At 47.4% G+C, this 21,477-nt stretch overlaps 1 protein-coding gene across 1 annotated transcript in view; it reads left to right on the forward strand.

Moving 5' to 3' along the window:
- rhot1b (ras homolog family member T1) overlaps nt 1-21,223 on the forward strand; it is a 57,901-nt gene extending 36,678 nt beyond the window's left edge. The window contains exons 14-20 of the mRNA XM_084317914.1: nt 553-653; nt 2,281-2,411; nt 4,431-4,514; nt 4,675-4,797; nt 5,001-5,203; nt 7,772-7,894; nt 19,656-21,223. Coding sequence (XP_084174040.1) covers nt 553-653; nt 2,281-2,411; nt 4,431-4,514; nt 4,675-4,797; nt 5,001-5,203; nt 7,772-7,894; nt 19,656-19,773 — 883 coding nt within the window. The 3' untranslated portion in view covers nt 19,774-21,223. The remainder of the gene's footprint in view (nt 1-552; nt 654-2,280; nt 2,412-4,430; nt 4,515-4,674; nt 4,798-5,000; nt 5,204-7,771; nt 7,895-19,655) is intronic.
- The last annotated feature ends 254 nt before the right edge of the window (nt 21,224-21,477 follow it).

Genomic DNA, 21,477 nt, shown 5'->3' on the forward strand with positions numbered 1-21,477 from the left:
TATATCAACGGTGTCTGTATTGAGCCCCGGGACGATAAGTGAGTGGCCGGACGAAAATAGGGGACGGAGCTACAATGGGCACTTCCGGTTTGGCAACTCGCCGATCGGCCACCAGGTGGCGGTATTGAAGCGTTGCAGAGTTGTGATGGCTCAGACAGCATCACCCAAGACTCCGTGGGTGAAATATGAATACCATGACGAAAATATGAAATATTGATCTAAAAAACGCCTTACGTAGTTATTGGCAGACAACGCATGGCGGAGAAACCCGCCTTAACACGTGATTGGCGGAGAATGGGTTAACAGACAGATAATACAATAAAGAGGTGGAGTAAAATTAAATTAAATATGAGCTAAGTTAAGCACAATACAATAATAATATAATTATGAAATAAAATATAGGCCAGGGCTGTACAACTGTAAATAAGAGGTTCAATAAAATGATATGGGATATAAACTAAATTAATTTCATATGATGATGTATTTGTATCGAAGCTTTATGCAGAGCATGTGGGTATGGGACAGTGTTGAGAATGTCCTCTCTCCTCCTAGGTTGACGACCTACCTGGACGTCCAGCGGTGCCTGGAGTACCTGGGTTACCTAGGTTACTCCATCGTTGCCGAGCAGGAGTCCCAGGCTGCAGGCATCACAGGTGAGCCGCCAGAGAGCACCTGAGAGAGGACTGATGAGAATGAGAGAGGAGGGAGGGGGAGAGAGAGGCAGAGAGAGAGAATGAGAGAGGGGGGAGGGGGGAGAGCTCAGAGAGAATGAGAGAGGGGGGAGGGTGAGAGAGGGGGAGGGGGGAGAGCTCAGAGAGAATGAGAGAGGGGGGAGGGGGAGAGAGAATGAGAGAGGGGGGAGAGCTCAGAGAGAATGAGAGAGGGGGGAGAGAATGAGAGAGGGGGGAGGGGGGAGAGAGAATGAGAGAGGGGGGAGAGAATGAGAGAGGGGGGAGGGGGGAGAGAGAATGGGGGAGGGGGGAGAGCTCAGAGAGAATGAGAGAGGGGGGAGGAGGAGAGAGAGAATGAGAGAGGGGGGAGAGAATGAGAGGGGGAGAGGCAGAAAGAGAATGAGAGAGGGGGGAGAGAGAGGGAGAATGGGGGGGGGGTGAGAGAGGGGGGAGAGAGAATGAGAGAAGGGGGAGAGAGAATGATTTGATTTGTTTTCCTATGATGCTTATTATTAGAGATGAACATGTCACTACAAAGTAACTGTTCTTACTATGCTAATACTTTAAATGGTAAACGGTGCATTTATTTTATCCAAAGCGCTTTACAATTTGTTCCTCATATTTTTACCCATTCAGTCACACACAGTGGTGCAGTGGTGGTCCCACGCGGTACCACGCCGTCCCAGCAGTTTTCTGAGCAGAAGTACGCGCACGGATGTGCACGCACACATAAATGCGTTCACAACTTTCACTCGACTCGTCGCGCCGTGCGCCAAGTACTGGCACTTATCTATCACCTAGACTTTGCATAATAATAGGATACCAATAACATAACAAAGAACGAGAAGTGCAAAACCAAAATACAAGCCCTGTGGGGGTTTGCTTGAGCTGTGGAGCTCTCACTATGTGACAAATGGTCCCGACTGGAAGGATGAGACATTAAGTTGTGCTTCAGAAGGAAACTGTCCTTCTATAAACTGTAAGTTACATTGTTAATTTAGTTTGTATTTACTTTTCTAGTTTAAGTTAATTCAATTCAAGAAATTGTAACTACAATTACATTTAAAACATTGTTAGTTTTTCAACCATATCTGTTGACAATATAATTTCTTTATATATTGAAGGCTACATCCTGCTACCTTTTTCAGCGTCTCTATTTCAAGGCAATATTTACAAAAACTAAACAAAAACGAGTAATTTCCTATACAAACATGTTTCCTACTATTTATGCATAATAATCAACTGTTCTGTGCGCACGCGAGGGAACATGTATGCGCATGTGCATGCACACGCGTGCACGGGAGCGCGCGTGCACGTGGCGTCCAGGCAGTTCTGCTATTACGACTGCACCCCTGCTCACACACCAACGGCGGAGGCAACACGCTGCCCGGGAGGAGCGGGAATCAAACCGGGAACCTCCGGATTACAAGACAACTGCTCTACCTCCTGAGCCACTGTCGCCCCCTTTACCATTCTATACTGCAATGCACCGCATACAGACCATTTTATTGTCTCCATGTAATGTACTACAATGTAAAATGAACTTGCAGTGCATTGGGTACAGTCATGCAAACTACAAAGACATTAGCATTATGTTTATGTTCTGCAGTGACCAGAGATAAGAAGATCGACCTGCAGAAGAAGCAGACCCAGCGCAGCGTGTTCCGCTGTAACATCTTCGGAGACATCGGCAGCGGCAAGAGCGGCTTCGTCCAAGCCTTCCTGGGCAAGAACCTCACGGTGGGTTTGTGATGGTGGTGATGAGAGACGAGTCGCCTCCTCGTTGCATGACCGGAAACGTAGTGTTTTAACCCATTCACTGCCGCACTACCAAAACGGTTAACCCTTTCACTGCGGCGACACACAGAAGGTTAACCCTTTCACTGCCACACAACAGCCGGTTAACCGGCGACCGTCGGTTGTGTGATAGTAAAGGGTTAACCTTCTGTCGTGTGGCAGTGAAAGGGTTAACAATGGAGTTAAATGTAAGTGAAGACGGCGTGCGGGACTCTTCTCTTTTTTGGGTTATGATGACGGAAACACTGTATCAAAATCCGCACTCTGAAAACGTAACAGCAGGGTTCGCACAAGGTCCTTGAAGTGCTTAAAGTGCTTGATTTTTTACCAAAAAAAGTCAAGGTCTGGAATTCCTTGAAAACAGCAAAACATTTGAACAAGGTGCTTAAAAAGTAATTGAAATTCAAATCAACCATTCGCATTGAAAGTTTTGTTCATCCATGATAAAATAGTTCTGAATCAAGAAAATATTATTTTTTAGTGTAACTAATTGTCCGAAATTTGTTTTAAACCATAAATATTGGATCAATAATTTTTTTATATATATAAAAACTGCATTAAAGGGGAGCTCCAGTAGCTCACCACGTACCTCGAGCGCTATTTCGGCGCCGGGGACAACCGTGCTCGTCACGGATCTGGGGTTTAGCGAGTTCGAATCCCGGACTGCAGCCGTGCCTTTCCCAGAGTGTCTTCCCCCCATCTGTACCCCTTCAGCCTGTTTCTGTCGGTCATTCTTGACCAGAGTAAATGCGATAAACGCTAAAAAGAGCCAGGGGAATGGCCAAAGTTAAAAAAAAAAAAAACTGCATTAAAAAAATATATATATATTATTTTGAAAAAGTACTTGAAAGTCCTTGAATTTCATTTTGCAACGTCTGTGTGAACCCTGTAACAGTGATATTTTGCTCTTTTAGTTTATTAGCTCCTCCGCTCCATATAACAAAGGGGCAGGGAACGTTTTTACCTTTATTTACACAGGGTAGGTTCTCTGAGCACGTCAGCACGGATGCTCTTTTTCAGCAACGCCCTGCTTCACACACATTCACACCTGGGAGCTGCCCAGTACAACCACAGTCTGACACTGTTGGCCACTGAGCAACTCCACTGGAGTATTGTGGAGCGTTAAGTGCCATGCTCAAGGGCACTTCAGCGTTTGGTATTGAGGGATGGGAGATATTCATTCACTTCCCTGCCCAGATTTTTCCTGCCGGTCCAGGGGATGGAACCTGCGACCTTCCGGTCACAAACCCGCTTCTCTAACCTTTAGGCCACCGCTGCCTGCCTTATACAATAGTACAGGAAGCAGATCTGTGATAGAGCATAGATATAAATAACTAGATGGTGCAAGGCGTAGTCTCCAGCGTAGTTCACCGGCGGCCATCTTGTCACAGGCAGCACGCCCACTCATAACATGAATGTCTATGGTGCATGTACTATTGAAATAACCATAGCCTGCTCAATTTTCAACCGATTTACAAACGCATTAATGTGGCTATGATTCAGGATGCTTGGACATGTTGAAATTATTTTCATATGAAAGTCCATTATAAGTATGATAACTACATCTCTGACGTTTATAACAAACCAAACCATTTGAAAATCGGTAAAAAAAATTGCAAGCTATGGTTATTTCAATAGTACAGGCACCATAGACATTCATGTTACGAGTGGGCGTGCTGCCTGTTTCAAGATGGCCGCCATATGGCAACTTCGGTCTCCATTGGCCAGCAGCGAGGGTGAGTCATCTAGCCTTTATATATGTCTATGTGATAGAGAAGCAACACTCAACATATGCTCAGCCTGAGCGACCCTGAGCTGTAACAGAAATACACTAAGAAAACCTCACGCTCACCTCACCGCAAACACTGATCATGTCATTTCAACCACTGTATGAAATCAAATCAGTCAGTTTCTGTGATATCTGAAACTCCGATTTCTATTATGTTTATCTTTTTCTCTCAGCGCCAAAACACAATCCGAGAGGAGCACAGATCCTACTATGCCATCAGCACAACCTACGTCTACGGTCAGGAGAAATACCTCCTGGTAGGTCCGCGTTCTACTAATATAATGTCATAGAATGACAAATCAGAAGAGGTTACGTCCATACAATGGCAATATGGACAGAATCTATTTTGAGCTGAAGGTAATCTTGGAATCTTAGGTTTTCCATTGAGGTGACACGTGTTGTTTCTCTGTCCGTCAGCTTCACGAGGTCTTCCCTGACGTGGACTACCTGTCCGACTCTGACCTGGCCTGTGACATTGTGTGTCTGGTCTACGACGCCAACAACCCAAACTCCTTTGACTACTGTGCCAAGGTTTTCAAGGTGTGTGCGTTTGTGTGTGTCAGTGTCAGTTTTACTGCTAATGTTTTGGTCCCACTACATTTTTGTCTTGATAAATCATTTAATGTTGACTTTTCTATCAAAAGGAAGAATGCGTAACTCATTCATTGTGGAAGTGGAATATGTACTTTTTTTTAAATTAAATTTTTTTATGCTCGTCCATTTCCGACCCTTCCCTACCACAGCAATACTTTATGGACAGTAAGACCCCATGCATGATGATAGCATCTAAGTCCGACCTGCCAGAGGTCAAACAGCTGTACGCCTGCACTCCTCTGGACTTCTGTAGGAAACACAAGATGCCTCCTCCTCAGTCCTTCACCTGCAACACAGATACCGCACCCTGCAAAGACATCTACACCAAACTCACAACCATGGCCATGCACCCGTAAGTATCCAGCAACTCTTAACTCCTTAACCTCTTATCCATCAGGCCAAAAATGGGGCTAGTTTTGCATAACACGCCCGACGATTGCATACCCAAAGTCATTTGCGATTTATTCTTGAACCACTCTGGTCTCTTTTGAAAGGAAACATTCTGAACTTTCTTCCACAACAGGAATCACTCTGAGTGCTAATGTAATAGAGTTACAGAAGTTTGAACACACTGAAATAAAAGTTGTTAACTCACGTTTTTGTTTACTTGTTGCCAGATGCCTGTTTTTGAGTTCCAGCTGAGAGGTAGGAGCTGGAAAACATAACGGTTCCATAGCCTGAAGTCTTATCTAGTACAGGTCCAAAGTCGATAACAATCCCACGAAAAATGTGTGCTTTACACATGTTTTTGTAATGTGTGTACCGGCAATAATTCGGCATGATTATATCTAAAATGGGCTACACTGCCATTCATTCAGACACGTGAGTCAAAACGAATAACTTGTTGGTTTTTTTTATATCCCTTTGTCATTGCAATCAGCCCTCGCGTGGGATACCGTTGGCTCCAGAATTTAATTGGCTACAAAGTCAATCATTTTCACCATCAGAGGTGACTGGTCCGTTCAGGACCAGGCCAAACCGGATGTGGTCACTTGTCCGCATGTCTTGTCAAATGACGCTCGTCGGTTGTTTGGTCTTGTAACCCGAGACTGGAAGCATGCAATAGATTGAGTATGGTGTCAATCGAACTGTGGCAAATTTAACTTTCCAACAATGTATTGGTTGATCGGGAAAAACGCAGCCCGAAGTCGACAGACAAGGGCAAAGTGCTGCGACGTGCGTGCGTCGGGCCGTCCGATGTTTAAGAGGTTAAAGGAACATGCCAATGTTATGGGAAATGCGCTTTACCGTCTTCTCCAGAGTCAGACAAGAAGATCAATTTCCTCTTTTTCCTTTTTTATATATATTTTTCTCCCATCCCAATTTAGTCGTTATGTCAATTCCCTTCCTGGTCGTTGCGTGTATTGCCCTACTGTCGGTCTGGGGAGGGTGTAGACTATCACATGCCTCCTCCAATACACGTGGAGTCGCCAGCCGCTTCTTTTCACCTAACAGCGAGGAGTTTCACTGGGGGAATGTACTTTCCTCCAGATACCCTGCCTGCTGAACAGGCTGAACAGACTGACCAGTAGGAGTTGCTGTTTGCAATGACCAAGACTCATACCCCACCCGCGAACACTGCCAATTGTGTTAGTAGGGACGACTGACCAAGCCGGAGGTACCACTGGCAATTGGATTCGATCCCACTGTCTCTGCGGTGGTAGACAGACGCTTAGTCCGCTGCGCTACCCGGCCGCCCAACGGCCGTTCATTCTGAAGTGTGATTCACTTCTGGTTTTCGCTCGTCAACTTTCACCTAGATCCCTTATTCGCACCCCCCCACGTGGGGTATAGTTGGAAATGTACACTCATTGGCTACAACGCTGACCAATCATTTTCGCCATCAGCGGATGATTGGCAGTTCTGGAGTGTCGGGAGTCCGGGGTGGTCATCTGACGTGCAGCGCGTAAAAAGACGCTCGCCAGACATATCGTCATGTAACTCGAGAACCGAGGCACGGATATGGACGAGTGAGGTGGCGTTCGAACGGCAACAAATAGATCTTTCGAACGGTCATTTATATGTTCAGCAACAAATGCAGCCCGAGCCGCTAGACACTCGCAAAGTGCCGTGACTTTGTGCATTCCGCCCACGGGCACGTCGGCCTGAATACGGTACCCCACCTGTTAAGAGGTCAAATCAAATTTTATTTTCCATGGGAAATGTTTGTGTTTTCTTATGAATTAGTATGTATTTACAGTTTTTTCTTTTGGTCAGGTGTACTGTATACAGGTGCAGTCTTCCATTTTTTCCAAAGTATTTTGCTGATCTATCCCAGCACGTCTTCAGGTCAGGGGGCTGCTTGTTTTATCTTTCTATCCATACATTAAAATAAGAGGAGTATATTTTAATGAGCCTAGGTCCCTTACTCAATATGTTATAACTTTTGATCTACCTGATTCCTCAAGTTAAATGTACATTTAGAGATCAGAGAACTCCCACAAAATCAAGATGACTTCAGTGAAGTTGATTTCTACTCACATCTTGGATGGATGGATCTTGTTCTTAAGCTGAAAATCTCAATGAATCTCATGTAGGGATCTCATTGGAGCTCATTGAATCTCATGCAGGGATCTCATGCAGGGATCTCATGCAGGGATATCATTGAATCTCATGTAAGGACCTGATTGATTGAACGTATTTATCCTCCTCATCTTTCTTGGGTGATCTCAGTGAAAGTTGTGGTGGCAGTCGTAGGATGTCCTTAACTTGCTCTCCTTTTTGTGTGTTTTACCTGTGTGTGTGTCCTGTGTGTGTGTGTGTGTGTGTGTGTGTGTGTGTGTGTGTGTGTGTGTGTGTGTGTGTGTGTGTGTGTGTGTGTGTGTGTGTGTGTGTGTGTGTGTGTGTGTGTGTGTGTGTGTGTGTGTGTGTGTGTGTGTGTGTGTGTGTGTGTCCTGTGTGTGTGTGTGTATCTCCTCAGCCATGCGCGGCTGCGCTGCATGTGCACGTGTAACCGGTGCACCTTCTGCCTGTGTCAGAACTTCCTGAACTCCGAGCTGCTGCAGACCGTCCGGGCCAGACTGTTCACCGCCGTGCTCAGCAGGTTAGCGCTGCACTCCTCCTTGTCTCAGACCGTCTCCTGTCCTTCGTTTTTTCCTTCTTTTTGGCCGGACCTGGACGGTCCAATACCAGCCAATGTCGGTTACTGAGTGACTGACTGGCTGACTGGGTCCCCATTGTTGAAACGCACATGCGTGAGTCTTGCATTGGCATGTATCCGGGTCCAGCTTAACTACAGTAGGCTTGACTAGTCTGGGTCTGGCTTAACTACAGTAGGCTTGCCTAGTCTGGGTCTGGCTTAGCTAGGCTTGCCTAGTCTGGGTCTGGCTTAACTAGCCTTGCCTAGTCTGGGTCTGGCTTAACTAGCATTGACTAGTCTGGGTCCGGCTTAACTAGGCTTGACTAGTCTGGGTCCAGCTTAACTACAGTAGGCTTGCCTAGTCTGGGTCTGGCTTAGCTAGGCTTGCCTAGTCTGGGTCTGGCTTAACTAGCCTTGACTAGTCTGGGTCCGGCTTAACTAGGCTTGACTAGTCTGGGTCCAGTTTAACTACAGTAGGCTTGCCTAGTCTGGGTCCGGCTTAACTAGCCTTGACTAGTCTGGGTCCGGCTTAACTAGCCTTGACTAGTCTGGGTCCGGCTTAACTAGGCTTGACTAGTCTGGGTCCAGCTTAACTACAGTAGGCTTGACTAGTCTGGGTCCGGCTTAACTAGGCTTGACTAGTCTGGGTCCGGCTTAACTAGGCTTGCCTAGTCTGGGTCCGGCTTAACTAGGCTTGCCTAGTCTGGGTCCGGCTTAACTAGGTTTGACTAGTCTGGGTCCGGCTTAACTAGCCTTGACTAGTCTGGGTCCGGCTTAACTAGGCTTGCCTAGTCTTGTTTCGTTTTGCCATTCATTGCTCGAGCATGTGTTCTTTGACCAGCTTCTTTGACCATCTTTCACTCAGAGACCATCATCATCATCATCATCTTTATCTTGCTGCCTTGTTTCTTTACTCTCCTTTTTCACATTGTCATGTAAAGCAGGTCCCCTTAAAGGGATAGTTCAGATTTTTGGAACCGTAGCCCTATTTCTTGCTTACCAATGATTCTGTTGATACAAAGTCAATGGGGTCACGCTCCTGTCTGTACAAGCTGACTGAAGCTCACTGAATATTACTCCACAGTGCAACACAAAGAGGAGTTCAGCAAGTTTCAGTCCACTTGTACAGACAGTAGCGTGACCCCATTGATTTGTGGCTAACTATCCGGAGCCAGTGTGAGGAACAGGATTGCGCTGAGAAAGGACTCTACCGATCAACAACATCATTGGTGAGCAAGAAATAGGACTAGGGTTCCAAAAACCACAACCATCCCTTTAACTCATTCCCTGCCAACAACGATTTAATACGTGTTTGTCCGCCAATCAAATAACGCCAACCACGTGTATACCGGTATATACGTTATTTTATCGTTATTTCTTTTATTCGCTATTTCCAATCGTTATCCATTCAGGGAGCCTGTGTAACCATATTGAATGAGTCTGAGATCGCAAAAGTACAATACCGCCGCCTGGTGGTATGCGGCCAATGTTGCACTCCCTTTGTGACTCTGTGTATGTGGCTGTGTATCATTGAAATTCATCCGGGTGGAGTTTTCAAGTAGCCTGGACCGAGGGGTCTACCCGATCGCATTGAATCGCTTTCGGGACCCCCGATTCATTATGCTGGGTGGGTTATGTCGTGGGCCAAATGGACATACGATCTACCAGATGGCAATCAAATTATTGGAATATTCTTTTTGGAATCCCACCGGCCACAGGTAAGAGCAATTTAACGTCAATTTCAGCTGGATTGTGCCTTGTTTTCATAGCCATTACCCTGATCAGCGTACGTTGTTGTACTAACGAATGCCGTTATTGACAATCAATTAATCAGAAACGACCCCCCCCTCCCCTTTCATGCATTCATGATGGAACATAATATACCGATCATATGCATTTGATTTTTTTATTGTAGCGTGTGTAGGGACGAAATGCCAATGGATTTAGTATAATACACGTCGCAAGCTATTACTAGCCTCCCAGGAATGACCCTAAACCGCTCTAAAACCATACTTATATTCACCACGGTATAAAACGGGAATGTATGGATGGAAAAATGTTTTCTTTTTCACATCGTGAACGATAGATACTCGATGCCAAATGGGCCATATTATTGCATCCATAGCTACAATATATATATATATAGTTATAGCCCTGCAAACAAGGTGAGCGACTCCATAGGTTTAATGTGTTGGCAGCACATAGTCATATCCCGTTCCCAACGTGGCAGTCGATGAGTTAAGCTCTAACCCCCCCTGTTACAAAGGATCAGATTAAACCGAATATATATATTTATTGATTGATATATATTGCATAGTATTTGTATATCGTTTGATATCCCTTGTATATTCCTTGTACATATACACGGAATATCCCTTTAGCCTAGTACGGACCATGATGTTTCGTTCTCCTATTGGACAGCGGTCCACAGGCGCCAGGGCCATGCCTCCGGAGTCAGGTTCAAAGCCACCGTCAAGACATGTCTGTACATGCCCGGCCTTGCCCAGGAATACGAGACAGAAATGAGGTTGGCACTAGATTGTTCGCCGTGCATATAAATATGGCGCAGGTGAATACAGAAGTAGAGTTACCCAATAAGTTGAAGCCTCACCCACGATACTCCGTGCGGTGAAGTATGGCCTGTTTGGCCCCAAATAAGAGCATTGAGACCGCGTGCAAATTAATAACTGAATTGTCAGAGTTTGGCGCTATACCGTCGAGTGCGACATATTTCTATTAAGTCAGTAATAGTCTATTTGTGTATAGTGTATCGTGCGGCTAAAGTTCTACAGTGACCAGCATCACCAACGCTTCCTCGTATCAGCTAGAGTGCTTATCCAGGCTGGGCTGCTTTCATGGCGCTTTCACCCGAGGAGACCTAGACGAGAACCGTGTGGACATGTACACTGGATTAATCTACCCGACGACTACATAGCCCTTTGCGGCTGGATTATATTTGTTTTGGTCCTGTGATTTATGGAGCGGAGAATCGCCGACGCCTACACGTGTGGGATTTACCCTGTGAGGAGCCACGTCGAGTCTGCGCCTCAGAGAGCCTGAGGCCGGCTAGCTTTCTTCACTGTGGAGCTACAGTCTACGGAGAACAGCTGTATTCGTCTGTGGATCAAGAGACTATTGCACCGTCTCCTGTACTTGGAGTCTCCTTAGTCATCGTTGACCAGACTCTCTACTACCGACAGATCCTCTACCCCTGCTGGCTTACAACCGGGGGGACCCTTCCAGTATCTCCCGCTATATATTACTAGTGTACCATAGATATAATTCCCTAAGATTCAGGTTGTATAATTACCTCCTGCGTAACCAGAGAATGGACATTCATTATTGATTTGCCTACGCACATTCCTTTGCCTTATAAGCGCATCCAAAGTAAAATAGAGAAGTATATTATGTACCTTTTGCTGCAATAAATACTTGATTACACCTTTGTGTGGAACCGATTCATTGTGGGAAGTGTTCATCATATTTATATATCATGTACTGTATGGCCAGTAATTAAAGTACATAAAGCGGTAGTGGTTTAATGATACCATACTTATCAATACAGTCAGGGAATTGTACCCCTCAGTTACAATTGGTCCTTCGAGCCGGAGGGTAACTAGTGTAATATTAATATAGTGGTATTAATATTGACATGGCCAATGATGAACACTCCACAAAACGGTTCTCCTAAAGTAGATCGCCCGCAGCGTAGACGGCAGACACCTCAGTACTTAGAGGATTACGTTGCCAATATACTACCTAGCTTTCTACAGACGGTAAACGCGGAAAAAGTAGATAGTAAAATTATGTCCGACCCTATCGACCAGGCTACCCCGCCAATAGAGGCCCTAGTGGGTTCTAACGTAACTGACCAAGCTCACGGTAGGGACCAGGAGGGACCCGACATGACTTTACCCCCCGCCAAGACCGAAGAAGTAGTCCCCGGAGAGCTCCAGGATAAAGACAGCCCTCCAGGGATGGAACTCTACCCGCTACAAGAAGAGGAGAGCACCCCGGAGATGGATCTCCAGGACTCGCCACAGGAGAACAGATCTCCAACGAGTACTGCCAGGAGCGGATCACCTCAACCAGCGTCTTCCCCCAGCGAGGCGGACAAGATGCTGGCACAGGCATTCCTCGCCAGCCTAGCAGCCTCAACAGAGCGCGATCGACTCCAAGCACAGACGCTTAGTGAGCGCGAACATTCTTCCATGGAAAGAGAACGCCTTCAGGCACAGCAACGGAGCGACGAAGATCGTATACGTCTAGAGATTAGACGCCTTCAGACGGAAGAGAATATGGTAAGGGACCGGGCCGAAGCCCAGCGCGCCGCTGCCGGTGCCCAAAGAGAAGCAGAGCGCGACCTCGCTCTCACCAAGCGCGAAGCCGAGCGCGACCGATTACAAGCGCAGATAATGGAGCAGCTGATCACCAGGGCAACACCCCCTCCCTCCGCACGGGGTTCCAGGGCCTCGTCAAGACAAGGGCCAAGGGCACCCTCCCCTACCCGATCAAGCGACCCTGAGCCCGACCACCAGAGAGAGCCTATACCCCCCTCCGAACCCCTTCCCCGACCGGTCCAAGTGAGACCCAGCTACAAGGAAGAAACGGTCTACACCGCGGAGAGGCTAAATAGACGACTACAGGATCTAGAGGACCTGCCAGAGGAAGAAGAAGAGGGAGAGGAGGAGAGTCAAGCCCGACAGCAGCACAGTACTCCACAGGACCAGGAGGTCCAGTACAGCCCAGGCTCTACCCCCGCGGCTCTGCGCTACAGACCCCCGACTCAATTCACGGGTGAGCTTGACGCACGACCAGCCCCGAGGAACAGCACCTGGATACGCGGGCCATGGTACCCAGCAGGTACCAGCCCACCAAGAGGCGTAAGAGGAGACTCGCCTAGGAGGCCTCTCTTCCAACGCTCACCGATGTGCCAGCCATCCATGGCATCATACATTGGCACACCGACGTTTCCGGACTTCACCCACGAGAACAGAGCACAGTACACGGAGCTACGAATGTGCTTAGAGACAATGATGTCCGATGTAGCTGATGAACCGTACAAGTATGCTATCCTACTGAAGCACCTCAAGGTGCCCCGAGCGCACAATATAGCGCTGGCCTATGCCACCTCTACTACCCCATACACAGCGGCTCTAGCAGCACTCGACCAAAGATATGGACGCATATGGGACTACGTAATACAAGAGATAAGGCATATTGACCGCCTACCCCCAGCCACAGACAATCGCTCACTAGATGACCTGTCTATCAAGGTACAATCCCTGGTAGGGATGCTGGGGGCGCAAAGAGAAAAGGGTATGCACGAACTGTACGCAAACTCTAATGTCGAGAGGATTTTAGAGAAGCTTCCGCCCGCCCGACAAGAGCGCTTCAGGCGGCAAAGAGACCACCGTGATCCTAACGGTCCCGAGCCATCCCTCCTAGACCTAGCCGACTTCCTGGCGAGAGAAGTCAACAGCCTACGGTTGGATACGTTCATGCGGAGCACCCCAAGCTCCAGAGAGGGACCTAGGAGAGCAAACGATGGCCGCAGATTGGTGACCGTCATGCACCAATCAGAATCAGTACCGAGCAGCAAGAACCACAGTACCCCCTCGATGAAAGAGAAGTGGAAGATGGTGTGCCCGTACTGCGAAAAGGAACACTGGTTGTCACAATGTGACACGTTCAAGAAGATGACCGCCGACGAGGTGAGTCAATGGATAAAGTCCAACCGACGCTGTTACCGATGTGCGCGCAGTCACATGGCAGCCGATTGCCGCTTAAAGAAGAGGTGTAGTCGGTGTGACGGAGCCCACCTAGATGTCCTACACGACAGTAACAGAAGAAAGCCTGCACCCTCAAGCAGCACAAAGGCAAGTGTTATGTACATTGACCCCGCCAGCAGCGGGGGCGCCCGGGTGCTCTTAAAGGTGGTCCGCGTAACACTGAGTTACCAAGATAAGGTCATGGACACTTACGCCGTCCTTGACGACGGGTCAGAGAAGACCCTTCTCCTCGCGTCCAGCTGGGGCTGGGGGGGAGCGAAAACCAGATGACGATTCGGACAATAAGAAGAGATCTAAAGACGATAAAGGGCGAGAATGTCTCCTTCACTATCGCAGCAAGCGGGCAGCCAGAGAGACGGTATAGGATTACTAACGCTTTCACCAGCCAAGAAATAGGCCTGTCGCAGTACACCTACCCCATCGCCAAGCTGATGGATAAATATGTGCACCTGCGTCAACTACCTATACCGCTCATAGACGGTGCCACCCCGACCCTGCTGATAGGCTCCGACCATGCAGACCTCATCGTCCCGATAGACCGGGTCCACACAGGGCCCAGAGGCTGTCCTGCAGCAGTCGAGACCCGCCTAGGATGGACATTACAAGGCCCCCTCGCTAAGTCTCTTAACCGAACAGCAGCCACTAGCTGCCTCCACTCCAGAGTGACAGAAGAAGACACCACCCTCCTACAGCATGTCGAGAGGCTATGGACACTAGAGACAATGCCCTTTAAGAACGGAAAGAAAGACATTCGTCCCAAGGAAGACATTTACGCTATAGCCCTCCTCGAGCAGGGGACAAAGAGAGTCAAAGTCAACGGAGTGATGAGATACGCAACTCCACTCCTGAGGCGAGAGGGTATGCCTACCTTCCACGCCCCAAAAGAAGCGACGGAGCGGTATCTATTGAACACAGAGCGGCGCCTAGCCAGAGACCCCGCTCAAGAGACGGTGTACCGCGCTGAGATTAACAAGCTAATCACAGCGGGACACATAAAGAAAATTGACATTAAAGAGGCCGATCAGACGACCGAATCATGGTACGTGCCGCACCACAAAGTCCACCACAACGGCAAGGATCGTATTGTGTTCAACTGCAGCTACCAGATCGGATCACAAAATCTGAATAAAGAGCTCTTGCCCGGCCCAACACTCGGCCCCTCTCTACTAGGCGTGTTACTACGTTTCCGCCAAGACAAGGTGGCCATCAGCGGCGACATCAAAGGGATGTTCCTGCAGGTGAGACTAGTGGAGGAGGACAAGCCCCTGCTGCGGTTCCTATGGAGAGAGAGGATCGGGGATGAGCAACCAGCCATCTATCAATGGGAAGTCCTCCCTTTCGGAACCACATGCAGCCCATGCTGTGCTACGTTTGCACTGCAAAAACACGTCGCAGAGGACCCAGCAGCTGATGAAGAGGTCCGACAAAGTGTAGGAAATAGTTTCTACGTGGACAACTGTCTGCAAAGCGTCTCGACGCCAGAAGAAGCCTACTTGCGTGCCCGAGAGGAGGGAGGAGAAATACATACTGCTTTCATCCTGGCTCGCTCAAGAATAGCCCCACGAAAGCAACAATCTATCCCGCGTCTAGAGCTCTGCGCAGCCCTAGCAGGAGCGCAACTCGCCACGTTAATCCAACGTGAACTCACCATTCCGGTGCAAAGAACAATCTTGTGGTCAGACTCCACGACAGTACTCACATGGATCCGGTCTGATTCGTGCAGATACAAGGTCTTCGTGGGAGTCAGAGTCACAGAGATTCAAGATTTAACAGAAGTAGCAAGCTGGAGGTATGTGGACACAAAACACAACCCAGCTGACGTCATCACCCGGGGAATGTCCCTGGATGACCTCACCCGTCACAACCTATACAGTGACGGGCCAGAGTTCCTCAAGCTCCCGGAAGAAGAGTGGCCTACACCCACCCCACGGGAAGCGAGTAAAGAGGAGGCCGAAAACAAGAAATCTATGTTCTGTGGATTGAACACACTCGTCTCCACAGACCCCGACATAGACGATTGCCTCACCCTAGAGAGTGCGCAGCTAAAGACATTCCTGTGGCACCACCCAGAGGTTCAGCTCACTACTGACATTACTGCAGCTGACTACGAAGAAGCAGAACTTCTTCTCCTACAACGAGCCCAGAGAGACTCGTTCCCCGATGAGCTAGACTGTCTACAGGGAGCAAAGCCCGTCCCATCAGACAGCAGACTGCTCCACCTAGCCCCCGAGAGCGACGCCCATGGTCTCATCAGAGTGGGTGGTCGTCTGCGGAGAGCTCCAGACTTACCGGATGACGTCAAGTACCCGATAGTCTTAAACAGCCGACACAAGGTCACAGAGCTGATCATAAAGAAATACGACGAGGATGTGCATCACGCCGGGGCAGAGAGAGTCTTCGCGGAGATCAGACGTCGTTATTGGATACTGCAAGGGAGAGAAGCAGTGCGGCGCTTCCAGCGAACCTGTCTAGACTGTCGTAAGTGGCGAGCGCAGCCCAGTATACCCCGGATGGCTGACCTACCTCCCTGTCGCCTCCGACTCGGCGACAAGCCTTTTCACTCCACCGGTATGGACTGTTTCGGCCCGCTGTATATAAAGAAAGGAAGAGGAACCGAGAAGCGGTGGGGTATTGTATTCAAATGCATGACCACCCGAGCGATGCATATAGAACTCCTTCCAACCATGAGCACAGACTCATTCCTTATGGCCTTCCGAAGATTCACATCGCGGAAAGGCAAACCGTCTATATTATTGTCTGATCACGGGACAAACTTCAAAGGCGGAGAAAGAGAGCTGAGAGAGAGCTTCCAAGCTATGGGCCCAGAACTTAAGACCCACCTCGCTCCATCCCAGATTGACTTCCAGTTTAATCCCCCGAACGCACCTCACTTCGGTGGAACTTGGGAACGAGAAGTACGTTCAATGAAGACAGCCCTGTACGCCGTGCTTGGGGCCCAGACCGTGGCGGAAGAAGTCCTAATGACAGTCCTCACGGAGATCGAGGGAGTATTGAACTCAAACCCCTCGGTTACGTCTCAAGTGATGTAGCAGATGTCGACCCTGTCACCCCCAACACACTCTTGATGGGGCGGCTGGACCCCGCGCTACCACAGACAATGTACAGGCCTGAAGAAGCGAACGGCCGAAGAATGTGGAGGTACAGTCAAGTATTGGCTGACAAGTTTTGGAACAGCTTCCTACTCCACTATCTACCGTCTCTACAGACCCGCCAGAAATGGGTGAAAGAGAGAGACAATTTGACAGAAGGAACAGTCGTCATGATTATCGACCAGTCACTACCCCGAGCTATGTGGCCGGCTGGCCGCGTAAGCAAAGTGATCACCGGTGCCGACGGAAAGGTCCGAGCAGCCGAAGTGCTCGTCCAAGGACGGATCTACACCCGACCCGTGGCGAGGCTAATAGAACTGCCAAGGCTCCCCGATACTATCGATGACGACCATGACCCCATGACTTTGTGAACTGCCCGACCCCTCACAACAGACATTGAGTAGTGGACAGTGCGGTTAATCTGTCTCTGCTTAGCTAATTAGGTGGGACTAATTAGGAGGCGGCTGTTACAAAGGATCAGATTAAACCGAATATATATATTTATTGATTGATATATATTGCATAGTATTTGTATATCGTTTGATATCCCTTGTATATTCCTTGTACATATACACGGAATATCCCTTTAGCCTAGTACGGACCATGATGTTTCGTTCTCCTATTGGACAGCGGTCCACAGGCGCCAGGGCCATGCCTCCGGAGTCAGGTTCAAAGCCACCGTCAAGACATGTCTGTACATGCCCGGCCTTGCCCAGGAATACGAGACAGAAATGAGGTTGGCACTAGATTGTTCGCCGTGCATATAAATATGGCGCAGGTGAATACAGAAGTAGAGTTACCCAATAAGTTGAAGCCTCACCCACGATACTCCGTGCGGTGAAGTATGGCCTGTTTGGCCCCAAATAAGAGCATTGAGACCGCGTGCGAATTAATAACTGAATTGTCAGAGTTTGGCGCTATACCGTCGAGTGCGACATATTTCTATTAAGTCAGTAATAGTCTATTTGTGTATAGTGTATCGTGCGGCTAAAGTTCTACAGTGACCAGCATCACCAACGCTTCCTCGTATCAGCTAGAGTGCTTATCCAGGCTGGGCTGCTTTCATGGCGCTTTCACCCGAGGAGACCTAGACGAGAACCGTGTGGACATGTACACTGGATTAATCTACCCGACGACTACATAGCCCTTTGCGGCTGGATTATATTTGTTTTGGTCCTGTGATTTATGGAGCGGAGAATCGCCGACGCCTACACGTGTGGGATTTACCCTGTGAGGAGCCACGTCGAGTCTGCGCCTCAGAGAGCCTGAGGCCGGCTAGCTTTCTTCACTGTGGAGCTACAGTCTACGGAGAACAGCTGTATTCGTCTGTGGATCAAGAGACTATTGCACCGTCTCCTGTACTTGGAGTCTCCTTAGTCATCGTTGACCAGACTCTCTACTACCGACAGATCCTCTACCCCTGCTGGCTTACAACCGGGGGGACCCTTCCAGTATCTCCCGCTATATATTACTAGTGTACCATAGATATAATTCCCTAAGATTCAGGTTGTATAATTACCTCCTGCATAACCAGAGAATGGACATTCATTATTGATTTGCCTACGCACATTCCTTTGCCTTATAAGCGCATCCAAAGTAAAATAGAGAAGTATATTATGTACCTTTTGCTGCAATAAATACTTGATTACACCTTTGTGTGGAACCGATTCATTGTGGGAAGTGTTCATCATATTTATATATCATGTACTGTATGGCCAGTAATTAAAGTACATAAAGCGGTAGTGGTTTAATGATACCATACTTATCAATACAGTCAGGGAATTGTACCCCTCAGTTACACCCCCTCTTAGACTCAGTTATCATCATCATCTTCCCACAGTCTTTGCCCTCCAGTCCCTCATCTTCCTCTCCATTTTGTCCCCACGGCTGTTCTATTGGTCTTTCTTCCTCTGTCTGTGTTGCGTCTTGTGCCATAATGACTTTTCAGTGTCACCGAACTACATAACAGTTCTCGTCGACGACGGTGTCTTGTGTCATGTCATAACCGTAACACTTTTCATTGTCATTCTTCATCACCAGCCCTCATTCATCAAAAGAACGTTTGATTCTTTTTGAATATGTTGTCAAATAAATTTGGAGAGTGGGCGTGGTCATATAGTTTCTGAACGATTCCCTGAATAGCATGCAAAGTAAACATACATGTTATTACATCTACATTATTTAACAGCATTGCATGTTGTTGCAGATTTATCTCTCAGCTAACTCCAACCCAGATAAGAGCCCTGTAATCAGTGATGCGTTGCTCATGGGACGAGGTTGCACTCCGTGCAACCAAAGTTTTGTGAGCAGAAGCGCGTGCACGCACACGCACGGATGTGCACGCGCGTCCACACAGGAATGCGCTGCACCCGACTGATGCGCCAACTCGCAGTACCCACCTGGCTACTTTGCATATCAATAGCGCCGGTCGTCGGTGTTACATTTCATTCGTAGAGGCAATTAGGCACTGTTTTTAGTCTGTCCTTATGCGAGGGAACATTTATGCGCACGTGCCTGGGAGCGCACGTGCATGTGGCGTCATTAGCGTGCGTGCAACCAGTGTTGATATGAGCATCGCAATACTGCCTGTAATACACAGTATATGTGTCTCTACCTGACTTATTTTTTTACTCTCTCTCTCTCTCTCTCTCTCTCTCTCTCTCTCTCTCTCTCTCTCTCTTCTCTCTCTCTCTCTCTCTCTCTCTCTCTCTCTCCTCCCACCTCCCTCTGTTCACCTCCTCCTTCATTCTCATCCTCTGTCTCTTCTTCTCTGTGTTTCTCTCTATGTCTGTCTCTTTCTCTCTGTCTGTCTGTCTCTCTCAGACATGTCACGCAGGCGGACCTGAAGAGTTCCACGTTCTGGCTGAGAGCGAGTGCGGGGGCCACAGTGTTTGCCGTGCTGGGCTTCGCCATGTACAGATTACTGCTCAAATCACGATGATCCCCTCGACACCTTAAATCCCACGGTTGTTTCACACGCGACAAGATGCCCACCGGATTCAGCCATAACGTCGGGGCGATAATCCCACACAATTTTAGGAAACTAAAAAACCCCATGCCAGGGTTTTCCCCTTAGATAATTGGTTTTGTCTCGTAGTGTAAGTTTGGCCTTACCCCCCTTACACTGTTCTCTCGCAATATAATTACATAAACATGTATGTCTCCTAAAGGATAACGGTGAACTATATATTTAATTTTGTACCAAGATTGCTTACTTGCTTTATCTGTTGGTGTCTGCGAGTTTGTTCTCAAAATATAGATGAGCTGTTTATATTTGTATTTAAAATGGAGAACCTCTAAAGAGCCTTTGTGAGCTTTGCTACATGAAACTATTTTGTTGGTTGCCGAGTGAAATGGTGAACAACTCGGATGTTCATCACTTGGAAGTAGTGATGTTTACTTGTGAAGTATGCAATAGTATGAATAATAGAATGAACAGAGAACAAGATGTAAATATTGTACATAGAGTATTATTTTGTACGTGTGTTTCTCCCTGTTTGAAGTACATAGGCTTCAGTCCATAGCATTAAATTAAAAGGTATTTGTTTCCCAGCCATGTCATGAACTGCCCTGAAAGCACTAACCACGAAGGATGATCTGTGCTATTGTTAACGCCAAATGCCAGCACTGACCACTGACCTTCGTGGTTAGATGCTTGGCTGCACGCACTGTTAACCCTTTCACTACCACACGACAAAGGGTTAACCCTTTCACAACCACACTACAGAAGGTTAACCTTTCACTACCACACTACAGACGGTCGGTAGTGAAACCGACTGTAGTGTGGTAGTGAAAGGGTTAACCTTCTGTAGTGAAAGGGTTAAACGCTTGTGGACATTAATGTGTGGAGTGGTGTTAGTGCTGCTTATCACCCCCTCTGATTCTGAAAGACGGTAGCTGCTGCTCTCTATGTCTTCCCTCTGTGGTCACTTTACAGGTGTCTTCGGGCCTGTGTGTGTGTGTGTGTGTGTATGTGGGAGTGTGATCTAGTAAGTAAGGGACATGCTGTACAGTCATTTAGGGCTGGGAGGTTTACCCAATATGTAAGTACCACTATATATACAGTATATATATATATACATACTGTGTATTTTTAAGTTAATCAAAAAGTTTAGAATTCTTTTTTGAAATGTTAATGGTATAGTCCCATGACAATTGTAGTCAGTTGTAACAGTTGTATAAAAGATATATTGCATTGCATTTCATATTGAAAATCATATAGCCTACTTTAAAAAAATGTATACCGTCAAAATATATATATAGTGTATAACGTGATATGATATTTTGGGTATATCGCCTGGCCCTACAGTCACCCTATATACAAAACCACATTTGCATGCTTCAGTCTATCATCACGTTCACTCAAAAACTCAAATCCAAATGTTCCTTTCCAATAAACTTACCAGTTACTCAGCAGAGTTTTGTTTTGTTGTTTCTTTTTCACTCACCTGCCTTTCCAAAAGTGTATAATAATAAATGAATAAATACATCTATTATTACTCTGCGTGATTGTATTTATTATTTCAATAAACCAATTAACTTAAAAACTTTATCTTTAATAATTTTTTTGTGCTGAGTTACCTTGTTTACTGGTTTTGATTGATTGATAGATTGATTGAAAATTGTATTAACAGATTGCAGAATG

This window comes from Notolepis coatsorum (assembly GCF_963971535.1).
Source record: "Notolepis coatsorum genome assembly, chromosome: 7".
In the NCBI taxonomy this organism is placed as follows: domain Eukaryota; kingdom Metazoa; phylum Chordata; class Actinopteri; order Aulopiformes; family Paralepididae; genus Notolepis; species Notolepis coatsorum.